General features: G+C 48.6%; 1 protein-coding gene across 1 annotated transcript; it reads left to right on the forward strand.

Annotated features, from left to right (window-relative positions):
* Positions 1 to 5,449: 5,449 nt before the first annotated feature.
* LOC111268697 (uncharacterized) lies at positions 5,450 to 11,661 on the forward strand (the record flags this gene model as incomplete). Its single annotated transcript, XM_022847838.2, is given in 2 exon segments — positions 5,450 to 7,021; positions 11,157 to 11,661. Coding segments are annotated over 2 exon segments (1,064 nt in total), but the record flags the coding sequence as incomplete, so codon positions are not given.
* Positions 11,662 to 12,813: the final 1,152 nt, after the last annotated feature.

Below are 12,813 nucleotides of genomic sequence, written 5' to 3' on the forward strand. Positions count from 1 at the left end.
TAAAGTAGAATGTTCTATGAAATGCGCACACATGTGAACAGGCATGGGCTTTGATATATAAGCGCTTCTAGAAAGGTCATCGGTTAGAATGAAAACATCCATCTGAGTCATCTAGCTCGAGTCAAGTTACTGGACCTGGCGGTTGATGCGGGAGAACTTGTTGTTCGTGCATCATTTTCTCTAGACATATCTGGAGACGATCCAGCCATCCAGACCGCGCAGAACACATGCCCTTTATAGTATCATCAACGACATCGTAGACTCCATATCACGTCGCAAGCCCCGCTATTCTTTTCTCGCTATGCCTTTACGTCTACAGTGTTCGAGGACCCGTAGCTCGGCTCTGCTGCCTTCAACGCTGATCTTGAAGTGCGTCGTTGCTGGCACTTTGACAGACGCCGCTCTCGCCAACTGCAGCGTCGATGAAAACGGTCCCTTAAAGCCGCCGTTGTTGTCATCGAAGCGGGCGAGATGTGCTAGAAAACGGTGACGACGACAAACAGTAATGGCAAGGGTAGGCCTTCCTGAGCAAGGCTGTCAGCGGATGGTTAATTGCTCAATCAGAGGCGCACTTTTGCCAGCAATGCCTATCGCGGCACTAGAAACGTTAGTCGAAACGACAAAGGCGGTAGACGTAGAACAGAAACAGCAGATAACAGCAGCGGCGACGGCGGAACCAGCACCTCTGTCGTTCGTTCGCTTGCTAGGGGTGATGGTAGCGGCTGGAATTATCCGCTTCTGCCCTCATTTCACCACCACCACTTCCCCCATTGGAATCGTCGCCGCTGTCTCGTTGCGTTTCTGCTACTGCTTCGGCGTCTGGTGCCCCTTGTGGCAGGTTGCATTGGGTAAGCTACTCTTTGAGGTTTTCTTCGGCCGCTGCCACTGCCGCCGTAGCGGTGTGACGCCAACAGCAGCAACCACGATCGGCGGTGCCGCTGATGGCAACAATAGTACCGGCCCGCTGGTCGGCCACTGGCTGTGGGGTGCCGTTTCTCCCCCTCCACCCCGTCACCCCTGCCAGCGTCGTTTTGAGCCCCGCCGGTGTCCCTGCCCTGGCTCGTTGTCCAACGTTCGCCACTACCGCCTGCACGTCTGCTCCGCTGCTGCCATCGCCAGAACTGCATCGCCGCTGGCACCGCTAATGCTGTCAACCGATGCTACAGCAGCAGCACAGTCTCGAAAGCAGTCCCGGCTCATCAGCTAACAATCAAGCACAGCCCCTCGAGGGGCTACAATAACCAACACCGACAGCAGAGGCAGCAGCAGGAACGCCTGCTGCCACACCACCGCCTTTGCTGCCGCCGTATATTCCTGTGTCCGATAGTAATACCCCGCACACCCCTCTGTATTTCTCGCTTACGCCACCGATTCCGAGCATGCTTTGTCTGACCCCTTCTCGCAGAGCATCCCTGAACCCTTCGCTTTCGGACCCAACCGCAAACCGCTGTCAGACGAAGTCATCAACATTGCAACAGGTCACGGCGAGAGACGAGTGAGCAGCGGGACGACCATGGGGGCACGGACAACAGCCGAACGACTGGACGAGGCGAAACGGCAAGACCAACTGACAGACGGACGGGTAAATGGGGTGACGAAAACGGTTCCCCACAGCGAGTAAGAAACTGACCGACCAAATAACCGGCCAGTGAGCCAACTAACCTACTACGAACTACCACAGGGGTAGCTGTGTCAAGAAGTCACAGGTTGAACGATAAATACCCGGAGCCCTGAATTCCTTTCCCTAAAGTACTACTACTACCCCTGCCACTGTCTGCAGTCTTTAAGCGGCCAAGTCAGCAAATGGCACCGCCTTCAGCCGCTGCAGGGTGGCGATCATGTCAGTGATGATCATGACAGATATGATGATGGCAAAAGACGAGGCGAAGACGACGGCCATCTTGGTGACGATGACAAAAAGGTCGATTGCCTGCGGAATCCCCCTGAGCTTTACAGTTCAGTGGCATCAATGGCTGGAGCCTCCCAAAAAGCGGCAACGTCGCTACTACTACCGCTGCCTGCCGTAACGAAAACCAAGCCACCGCCACCCCTCCTGCTCCGCTCGTTGAGTCGCTCTTGCGCTCACGAGTCCTGGGACAACTCGAGAGGACGCGGCCAACAACAACGACGACGCCGACGACGACAAAAGCAGCAGTCAGCTAGAGACGACGACGCGCAGCCGAGTAACAGCAGCAGCAGCGACTGACGATCGATCGAATTGGCGCATTGCAGTGTTTTCCAGGGCAGCGCGGCCGGCCAGAAGAGGGAAAGAGGGAGCGCGAGGGCGCCCAGCGGCAACGCGACGACCACCGACAGCAATCGACAAGAAAGCGCGAGAAAAGAGAGAGTTGCTAGAGTAAACCAGCGAGAGAAAGAGAGAGGGAGAGAAATTGGGAGGGGAGAGCGGGAAGAGTGAGTGAGCAAGCGACCAGCGACTGTTACTCGGGCTGCTTGGGACGCTACTGCTTAGGCGCCAGGCTTCTATTCTATGGCTGTTGACTCGTTCATTCGGCTGCCATCGGCCGCGACAGTCCGCCGGTCCGCCCCCTCCCCCTCGAAAATTTATAAAATATAGCGTCACACACACAGTGTTCTTCCCATTTCTCCCCTTTCTTCAGCCTGCCCCAGCGGAGCCCACCTTGAACCCCTTGAAGCAGCAGCACCACCGTCACCACTTCCCCCTCTCTGGGACTGCTGCTCCTGGGGCGGCGGCGGTGCTGGTAGCGGCAGCAGCAGCAGCGGCGGCTGCCGCTGGCAGCGCTCCACTAAAGAGCAGCCTACCCGCTCGCCTGCTGCTGCGCAACCACCACCGCCGCCCGCCGCCACCGGTGCTTGGCTCGACTCCGGTCTGCTGCTCCGCTTTGCTTTGCTCTACTCCTCTGTACAGCAGTACTGTACTCCTCCGCTCCGCTCCCCGGCGGCTGATGGCCAACGGCTGACGACAGTTGGATCACCGTGGATAGGGAGTGGTTGTAGTAGTTGCTGCTACGGCTACTGCTCGGTCGTCCGTCGGTCGGTTGGGCTGGCCGGCCCCTTTCGTCCGTTCGCATCTGCAGGTCATTGCGGTGAGCTCGAGTCCGTTCCGACCCAACGTCCCAGACGATCTCGCTTCTTTCCTTCTACCCGAAGCGCACTGTTGACCTCTTCACCCTGAGACTCAACTCAGTCCCATACCCCAGCCCGGCTTCATTGCCTTGGTCCTGTCCCACGCAGTTACAGCTATCACTGCTTTGCCTATTTGCTTGCTTTAGCTGCTGCTCTGACTAGTACCACAATTGTCTTGCCTCTACAACTATCTTCATCTGGCGGGCTTTCTCTGTCCGTTGACGGGATATTTGCCCCTACCTTGAAAATCCTCATCGAGCACCGCTCAGATTCCCGCCGCAACCGGGATCTCTACGTCTCCAGCCACCGCGCCCGAGATCCTCTCGAGTGACTGTTACTGCCTCCGCTGCTACCGCTGCCACTACTCGCAACCGGCAGTAGCACGACCCCATCCCGTCCTCTTTGCCTGCCAGTCAGCGAGAGCAGCCTGTCTTTCTGTCGGTCGTGTTGTACGGCTACTGAGGCCATGGCATCCGCCACCGCCATCATCGCCACTACAGTCTCCCGTCTCCCCCAGCGCCGTCGGTCGAAAGGTAAAGCCACGAAGAAAAGGTGCAAGGCCGGCATCGCCACGACGACCGGCAAACGAGAGAAGAGGCTCTGCGAGGCGGCACGAACAGAGCTGCACTTGACGGCGGCAACAACCGAGGCGGTGTCCGCGACGGCCATCGCGGGGAGCACTGATGCAAAGAAGCAGGCAGCTGTCATGGGTTGCACCCAAGTTGCTTCACTGGTCTGGCATAGCTACTGCGGGATAGCGGCTGCAGACAGGTCTGGAGTAGCAGAAACAGCAGGAGACTTAGCGAAAGCCGACGACCTTTGCCGTTGTCGTCGTCGTCGCCGCTGCCGCCTCCTTTTCCTCTTCGTCTTGGCCCGCAGTTCCCTAAGAAACTTTTGAACGACCGCCTCGTCTTGTCGTCCACTCATTCGTTCGTTCACCCGCTCGTTCCCTCTAGGCGCCTTCGAAGTGGTTCTCATTTTAACGTCAACGCTTCAAAGCAGCCCCGCGTGACTCTCGTCGTAGTCTTTCTCCTTCTTTGCCCCTAACCCCACTTCTAGTCGCTGCCAATGACGCCGATCGCGGGTGCACCATCGCTGCTGGCGCAACCCGTTTGCCAACTCCTCAGCCGTTCTGGCGCATCTACGGTCGTCGTCATACCCCCCCCCCCACCCCTACCTCCGTGGAGTCACGCGGGGGAGGGGTATCCCTACGCGTCCTCTACCCTTCGGGCTCTCTTCAGCCCTCGGGGCTTCCCTATAACTCACCCCATGCTGTCTGCAAAAGCAAGGCCCTTCGTCGTCGCCGTCCGCGCTGATGCAACGAAGAGGGCTCGCCGACAGCTCCGTGGAGGCAGTAGTGGGGCGCGCCGTGTCCATGTTCTTTCACTCAGGCTTGCTCTGTTTTGCTCCCCCCTTCTTCCCCCCAACCACGCTTGGAAGTGGTCGCCGTTGTCTTAAGAGATGGAAGACGACGCGCTCGACCGATCGAGTAAACAGAGAACGGCTTCAGTTTGCTTCGTTCAGTTTGCTCGTCCCGGTCGCTAGAAAGAAGGCACCGGCTGGCTTTATCATTTGCATCTACGCATGGACGTCGCAAACACTTGTCAAAATACTCTAAAGCTCTTGATTGACGGCGGTGGCCTGCATCAGTGGTCGGCTATGCTGTCATCTTGGAAGTGAAATGTTTGCCTCGATATTGCAACATCTGCTATACGACGATACTATTTTTATGTTTGAAACGAAATCGTCAAGCAAACCGTTGACAAAAGTCTTTGTAAACGGCCGCAGAAAGCCCGAACCTAAGCCAAAATGATCAAACATTTTGTGTCAGATTCCGTGGGACTATTTGGGGGCAAACAGAGTGTTTGCCTTATGTAACAGTCGTTACACCGGCGATCTAGCCGACTACACGCGACTTTGACACCATCTGACGATTAATGCTACCCACAGTGGAATTCTTGACTTGTTATTTCTATATGCCTTGTTTGCAAGTATACTATACGCCCTACCCATTTCGTGCAGCTATGCTCGGTACAAACGTTTGCAACATTACAAACCTAAAAAAAAGAATTAGGTTCGCAGGAGTTACAAATTTGCTTATCGCTCTTGGTTGGCGCTTACGAGCTACTCCATAATCTTACGGGTGCCGAGCTTGAACCGATCGAGGAAATCTGATTACATGCACAGACGACATCCACAACAAACAAATGTACGCCACAAGTGAATACAAGACAGACAGGCATAAGCGCTGCGACACATAATCATGCACACAGTGTTGTATAATTTTTTAAATGATTGGTGTCGTGCGTCTTCGCTTTCGGTTGATCACCTTCACTCACATGTGGTTAATTTCAGATTGAGTGCGCGCTGGACGAGCAGGACAAATTAGAAGACGACGACGGAGAGTCACTAGCAGCGTTTGGAGAACCGCCATCGGACGACTATGTAGAACTGAAAATATTCGCCATCTGCTTTGCCAGCTACCTCAGCTCGCTGCTAATCAAGATGGCTCTACGCAGACTGCTCGGACCATCATCGATTTTCTCCAGACGAACGCCATCCGCACCAGCAACCTGAAAGCATCAAGCGTCATTGTGTACCGTTACTATCGCTTCTTCACTACCACGACTGGCACAATTGACTCCATCGTTATTTCGTCAATTACTACTACTACCAAAACTACCATATAGCAACAATCGTAATCTATCGACATTGAGCTTTTAGTAAAACAACCGATATTGCTCGCTCCCAGCTCAGCACATCACCGCCGATCCTGGTTGTCGAGCGCCGGCAACCGTATATCTCTGGCCTCTCTAAGACGATCCTTCCATTGACTTTGCATCGTTCCTATTGACCTTCCTCTCAATGAGCTGTTCTTCAGCTGTTATTCAGCATAGTCCACGAATGTCACTTTATGCGACACGCTCAAGCGATACGGTTTGCGCTCTCTTTCTCTCTCTCTCTCTCTCTCTCTATATATATATATATATATATATATATATATGTCTGACCGGCTAGCAAACTATACGCGAGTAAAAAATACACGCAAGCAGTGACCGACAGCTCAACAGGACTTCAATCACAACAAACCATGACTGCTGATGTGATGTTATCAAGCAGCTCAAGAATGCAAAGAGACAAAAAATAAATAATTACTGTTCAACGGACATTCGGATACATAGACGTACTAAGCTAAGACGCAAACCAGAGCTTTAATTTAGCCCTGAATTTCGTTGCTGAGTCAGTCAGCAGCTAAGGAAACACCAGGTAGCGAACGGATATAGCAACAGTATCGACCCGAATGTAAAGTGAATTCAAAATAACGTCGGCCAACACAATACAAAAACCAAGACCAAAATGAACCTCTCAGAGGACTTCCAATCAATTACGAGTGATTTTCACTGCCAGCTCTTGGGGCAAACCGATAGCCCCCTGCAAGCCGGCTGTCCCGTGAATAACAATAACAACCTCAGCACGGCTAATAACAACAATAACAGTACAAGTGTAAACAACAACAACGTGAACAACAACAATAACAATAATAACTCGACAATCGCCAATAACAATAACAACTACTTGAAGTCACCCGCCACGAATTTGATGCCCCCACCCCCGGCGCCGGGGAGTTGTTCCGTCGCGTCGGGGGGCACCTGTGCAGGTGGTGGAACTGCGGCGAATATAGGAGGCGCCGGCGGCGGCGGCGGCGGCACCGCAGCCGCTAACGGTGCAGCGGGAGCGACCGGTTCAGCCGCAAACGCCACGAATGCAGCGAACAGCAGCTCGTTTCCAGCCGCGGAATTCGTTGCGGATATACAGAAGTGTCGTTTCCTTTATGACCGAAACGATCCCAACTTTAAGAATATCGCCGTCAAAAATAATCAATGGCAGATGATTGGAATTAAATACGGACTTACAGGTGAGTGTGCATTTCAGTTTTATGATATACATTGCTGGTTCTCTGAGCTAATAAGCTAGCAGTTGGCTAATACCGTGCTTTGATCTCCTATTGTTATTAGTACTAACTGAACAGGTATGTCAGTTCCCATAAATTGTAAATTTGGGTTGTTTATAGGCGTTACCGATGTCATATTGCCTAGTAGGCTTTTCAATAAGATGGGTTGAGTGTCTGCATAGTGTAAAACGGATACCCCGCGGTGCTTACGAGATCAGAACCGCATAAGATTTGTAACATGTTTGTGTTGAACAAACTAACTCATAGATGCAGTCTATTTTAATGAGTTCGTTCTATTTATCAGTTTTAATATAATTCTACTACCTCGAACGCTTTATGACGCATTGGTGCTCGAAGAAGAGCAACTGGTTGACCGTATTTAAAAAGTTTCCTCTTTTCAGTGCGAACAAGAAATTGGCTTAAGTGGCACGAACGTCATAAAGCTATAAGCTTAAGAACGTTCCTAGTCGTAGCACAAAGTTTAGTTTTGTGCATTGGAGATTATGGGCCATCAAGCTATGCAGCCTGCAACAGTGAATAGAGATTAATCTGATATAGGCTGAGCGTACTTTCTACTAAATTCCAAAGTATTCAAAATTACGTTTTTTTCCTTTTTTTTTTTTTAATATGGACAAACCAGCAATAGTTTGTATTTTGTTTGCGTGTAGTATCAATCTGAATTTGTAGCGTCAACAGTAGAAACGAGTCTCTTTATTGTACGGATACAAGAAAGACTCCAAGTCGATAAACAAAAAGTTTTCTGACCACAAATCGGGTCTGCTACCTAACGTAATGCTTCACACGCACAATGTAACGTATCCGCAGTCATCCAATCTTCACAAACGTTTCGGGGTACACATCCCTAACGTTTTGGAGTAGTCTATACGAAATACCTATATAACAAAGAGGAACAAAAGTTCTAGTCATCGATTTGGTGGCCATCGGTCATTGAATTACTAGGAATCTTGAGGTCCTTTTGCCGAGACACATAATCCGTACTTAGCCAACTAAGCACTCCTCATAAATTGTTGATTGGGCCAAAAATTGTAGCGTCAGTAGAAATCCTCTGACTAACAGCCACCTTCGTTAAATGCCACCTCGACCTTTGTTTCTTTTCTCAGCAGTCAGTTCGTAATCCAATGTATTTCAATTAGATGTAACATATATTCAATTAGTTTCCTTGCTTTAGATGCGTTACCAGTCTGATAACGACAGACCTATAATGAGCGGTCAGGCGACTCTAAAGTATGAGCTTCATTTATTCACGAGGCTCAATGTTTCGTTCTATAATTCCTGTGACTGTGGTCAAGTGCCTGCCAATCCTAACACGTATACGCAGGCGCCAAAACATCTTTAAAATCGCTTGAGGCATTTGCAGCGATCTGTCATTGTTTGCTGCATTTTTCACCATCAATACACCGTGGAGAAGCCCCCAGAATATATAAACCTATTTTTCTTGCGTAGCTTGTCACTCAATAGGGAGCAGATGTCAAGTCGTGTTAGGATACTGTCTGAAGACATTGGTGAACACGTCCTTTTCTGTCAGCCCCGTCGTAGAACACCGTTTTTCTTCTTATGTGACGATGGCAACATAATCATTGAGAACGCGGCCGAGTGCATTAAGGATAAGGATGGATGGTGATATTGAAGTCTATAGTGATGAGGGTGAAGAAGGTGGTAGCTAGTGAGCGACAGGCGACGACTACCGCCGGTCTGTGCCGTCGTGTTCTATCTTTGCATTTCTTTTCGTATTTGCTCTGTTCCCACAACTTCCCTATGTCGTCTCGTTTAGCTCGTGCTCTATGCCCCTAGTGATTCTGGTTATCTACGCCTGATGCAGTTGCCCATCTGCTGCTTCTGCACTGTAGGCCCTGTTGTCGGCCTAGTGGTAGTAACAACAGTAGCTGCCGCATCTGCGCCACTGTTTCATGTTTCGCACTCGCGCTATCGGTCTGTTCGCTTATTGGAAAACAGTGACATTCTACCATTCAGTCTTAGCGATGGCGGAAAACCGGCACAGTTGCTGAGCAGTTTTGCATCCACGGCTACGGTTATCTCGGTATCCAACTATATTTACTACAGTGCATGAAGAAAGAAAGATAAGCAGGTCGAGATAGGGCGAAAGTAAGAGGAAGGAAGTCAAAGAAAGGGAGCTGACCATATCTCGGCGACGGCCATCTCATAGGCCAATGCAGTCTCGGGGGCTCCATCGCTCTAGAAGCGCTATGCCCCAGCAGCTTCGCGAAACCGACACGACGATACTCCACGCTGTTGTCGCTTTGGGACAATACGCGGACAATGCGGAGAAACGTGGGAACGCGACGTTAGCGCCAGCTTCCGCAGATCTCGTTTTGATTATGAGCAGCAGTAAGCAGCAATCGGATTTCAAGCCATGTGTCGCGGCCTGTGATGAACGAGAATCTCACCGTTCACCGATAAAGATGAGACTGTTCGTAGCCATTGTAATCAATATTCACGACCAGATATAATATTCAATGTATGCATGATGACCGCTGCCGTTAAAACGAATATTCCGGACAATGCAAATTCTATTATAGCCAGTACCACTATGGCTAAATATATAAATGTTTTCTAAAGAATATTCGACTATAAGTGTAGTGCATATAATAGACGGCTTACTTTATTAAAGAAACAAAATTGATATATGCGTGCTTGCCGGAACCTGTTATATTCCTCTTTAACGATATATGGTAGTTCTCGTATAGATCTGCTGTTCTTTGATTATACAAGATGTGATATATGACGCAGGATATGAAAACTATATTGAGTAGTTAAAAGGTATTGATAAACCCATCTGGGCCTGGGTAACAGGACTGTGGGCAAAGAATCAAATGTCACCTCGGCGATAGTTCTGATCATACATGTGCCGAATGTTACTATGCGCAGACGAACTACTTTTACCGATCTCTCTTCGATTTACAGCGGCTCAAAGGATTCCTAATGTTTCATTCTGTCTCCGGATCGCTTTTTCGGATCAGAGGATCGGCATTCAGAGGGACAGGGAGACTTACCTGCATCCATCGGGATTGAATCCTAGCTCACTTAATTTGGCGTGCAAACGTTTTGTCTGCTTAGAACACCTCATCATTACTCATATCTGTCTATAGATACCTAATCACCGAAAGAAGTCATGATGTCAAGCTAACAATCGATTTGTTAAATAACTAGCAGTCAATTTATCGGTGTTAAAGTGGGTTTTTCACACACTGGGCTTAGGAAAGGCTACGACTTTGCATTTGCGATGGTAACATTTTAATGGTTCAGAATAAGATAAGCAAGTTACTCTAATAAATATGGAAAAATTTCTCCTAAATCGATTGGTCAGCCCTAACTGGATCCTTAATAAATCGGCACTCTCCTGTGGTGATTCTTGTATTCATAAATACGCAGAAATTAAAGAGTAAAATGAAGCATGTGAATAGAACTATACAATGTAAAAAGAGTTTAAAGACAAGCTAGTACGATCCTCGTCAGCCATGACGCTGCCTGCTGCCAACGCACCATAAAACAGGTCTGTGATAGTACTCAGGAGACAGCGTTCGTACTGTGGCTTAAAAACGAAAAAAAACAACTCGATCAGACTATGACTGGAAATGACGGTCCTGTCAGATGTAGAACGAACCGCGTCACAAGTCTACGGTAACGAATCATATGAAATATAACTATATAATGTTCACTTGTTGATGCTAGAATTTAGCCATCTCGTCTACCTATTATGTTCTCTCTTAGAAAATAACAAGGACATTCAATTTATGAACGAAGGTTAGTATGCGGCGCGGTTGAAGCGGGCGGCAGGGTCTTTGTGAGATAAATCAACGTATACTCAAGTATACCTAAAAGCGGAAACAGGCTATCGCAATTGTATCTGGTGATTAATCAAAGTTGAAAGTTTACTCCTCTACGTTAAGAGACAAGGATAAATAGAGTAGCGTAATTCATTAAATAACTTGTGTAAGGAAGCCAACTGCATAGCTTTTATAGCTAAGATCTCTTTTGCTTTACTGTATGACACATCATGATATTTCGAACGTACAGGTTGTTGACCAATGCTTCTTCGGTTACGATTTTCCCTCGATAGGGCAAGAGGCCGCCTCGAAGTGGCGAAACCTTCGCGACAAGTACAGGCACCTGTACAAGCGTAAGACGAATGCAGCGCAGGCCGGCCAGGACTACAAGGTGGTGTGGAACCTCTACGAGCAGATGGAGGACTTCTTCAAGTTCGAAGACACGCCGGGCTCGAACAAGAGCGCCAAGCCGCCACCAATCGCACCCCGACCTGATGCCGCCTACCAGGAATTTCACGAGAGACAACAGCAACAGGCCCAACAACAGCAGCAGCAACAGCAGCAAACGCAACAATCACAGCAACAACAACAGCAACAACAACAGCAACAGCCACAGGCCCAACAGACGCAGCAACAGCAGCAGCAGCAGCAGCAACAAACACAACAGCAGTCTGTACATCCGGGTCATCCTGCCCATCAGAATCCCATGACCCATGGCCATCTAGCCGAACATCATCATAACAAAGCCTTTCAAGGGTTGTTAACAGATGTCAAGGAGGAAAGGGCTCATCACGATGAGTAAGTTACCTTCAAAGCTTTCTCCCTTATTGCCATTAACAAATACCAAGAAAGGTATTACATGTCATATGTTTTTTCGCGTATTTCTTGCGTTTTTAAAAACATTGATTTTGATAATGGGTTTTTTGATGAGTATGTCCCACAAAAAGCTAGAGATGATAACGCAGCGATCTGCTGCTTGTGTACAGTCCGGTCCATCTCGTGTAGATACGGCAATAGATAGGGTGGTCATTGTCATTTGATAAGCATACGTGCCTTCGCTTTTAGCTTTATTTGAAGGGACAGTATTTGATATTGCTAGGGATTTTTAAGGTACTGCTAGCGTTAAGTAAGCGCTAGGAAATTACCAGTTTTGCCCAATTATTTATCGATTCTGTATTGTTCAGTTCTGGTTAAAGGCTACCGTACTCTGTAACAGCTAATCGGCCTCACATTCTACCTCTAGTTCTAGAGCTCCCTTCCACATTGTATCGAGGCTGTAAAACCGATTCCTTGCTTTCGGGTAAAAAATGCCATGCTTCTTACTCTTACCTATATTCAAGACTCTGTTTTCGCTGTCAGGTCTGCCATCGAATTATTCCAATTGCCGTATATATTATTAAAACGAATATGTTCTCCACGTATGTACCTTCGAAGAGCGATAAAAGTATCGCTTCATGAAGACAAAGACTTTTCACTTACTTACGATATGAGTAAACCCAGTGATGTGCATTCAGAGATTTTCCAACGGGGACATATACACGTGCCTTTTGAATCATTGTATTAGGTATAATTTAGACGGAGGACAGAGTAACGAAACGATCAAGAAGGCTCTATTCTTCTCGATTGGCCATTTTCGAAATCTTTCATGAGGCCCACTTGTGACAAAAAATTATACGACGTCCTTCAAATAGTGAAGTAAGATAATGGTGACCCCCCAGGGCACCATAGACAATTATGCAAGGTTAAAAATAGACCAGATAAATGACGTTTTTCTTTCCTTTTCGAAAACGTGTTGCATGAAGACCTCGTCTAACAGCGGTTGCGAATGTTGGAATAGCCGAATGCTATTATGCAAATCGGCAAGACAGGCCTTTAACGTTGAATGAAAATCTTTTGTTTCTTTGAGGAAGTCTGGCATGATCACTATGGGGCGAACCAGAGGATATAGCA

The sequence above is a fragment of the Varroa jacobsoni genome, unplaced genomic scaffold (genome assembly GCF_002532875.2).
Source record: "Varroa jacobsoni isolate VJ856 unplaced genomic scaffold, vjacob_1.0 scaffold_1310, whole genome shotgun sequence".
NCBI lineage: Eukaryota > Metazoa > Arthropoda > Arachnida > Mesostigmata > Varroidae > Varroa > Varroa jacobsoni.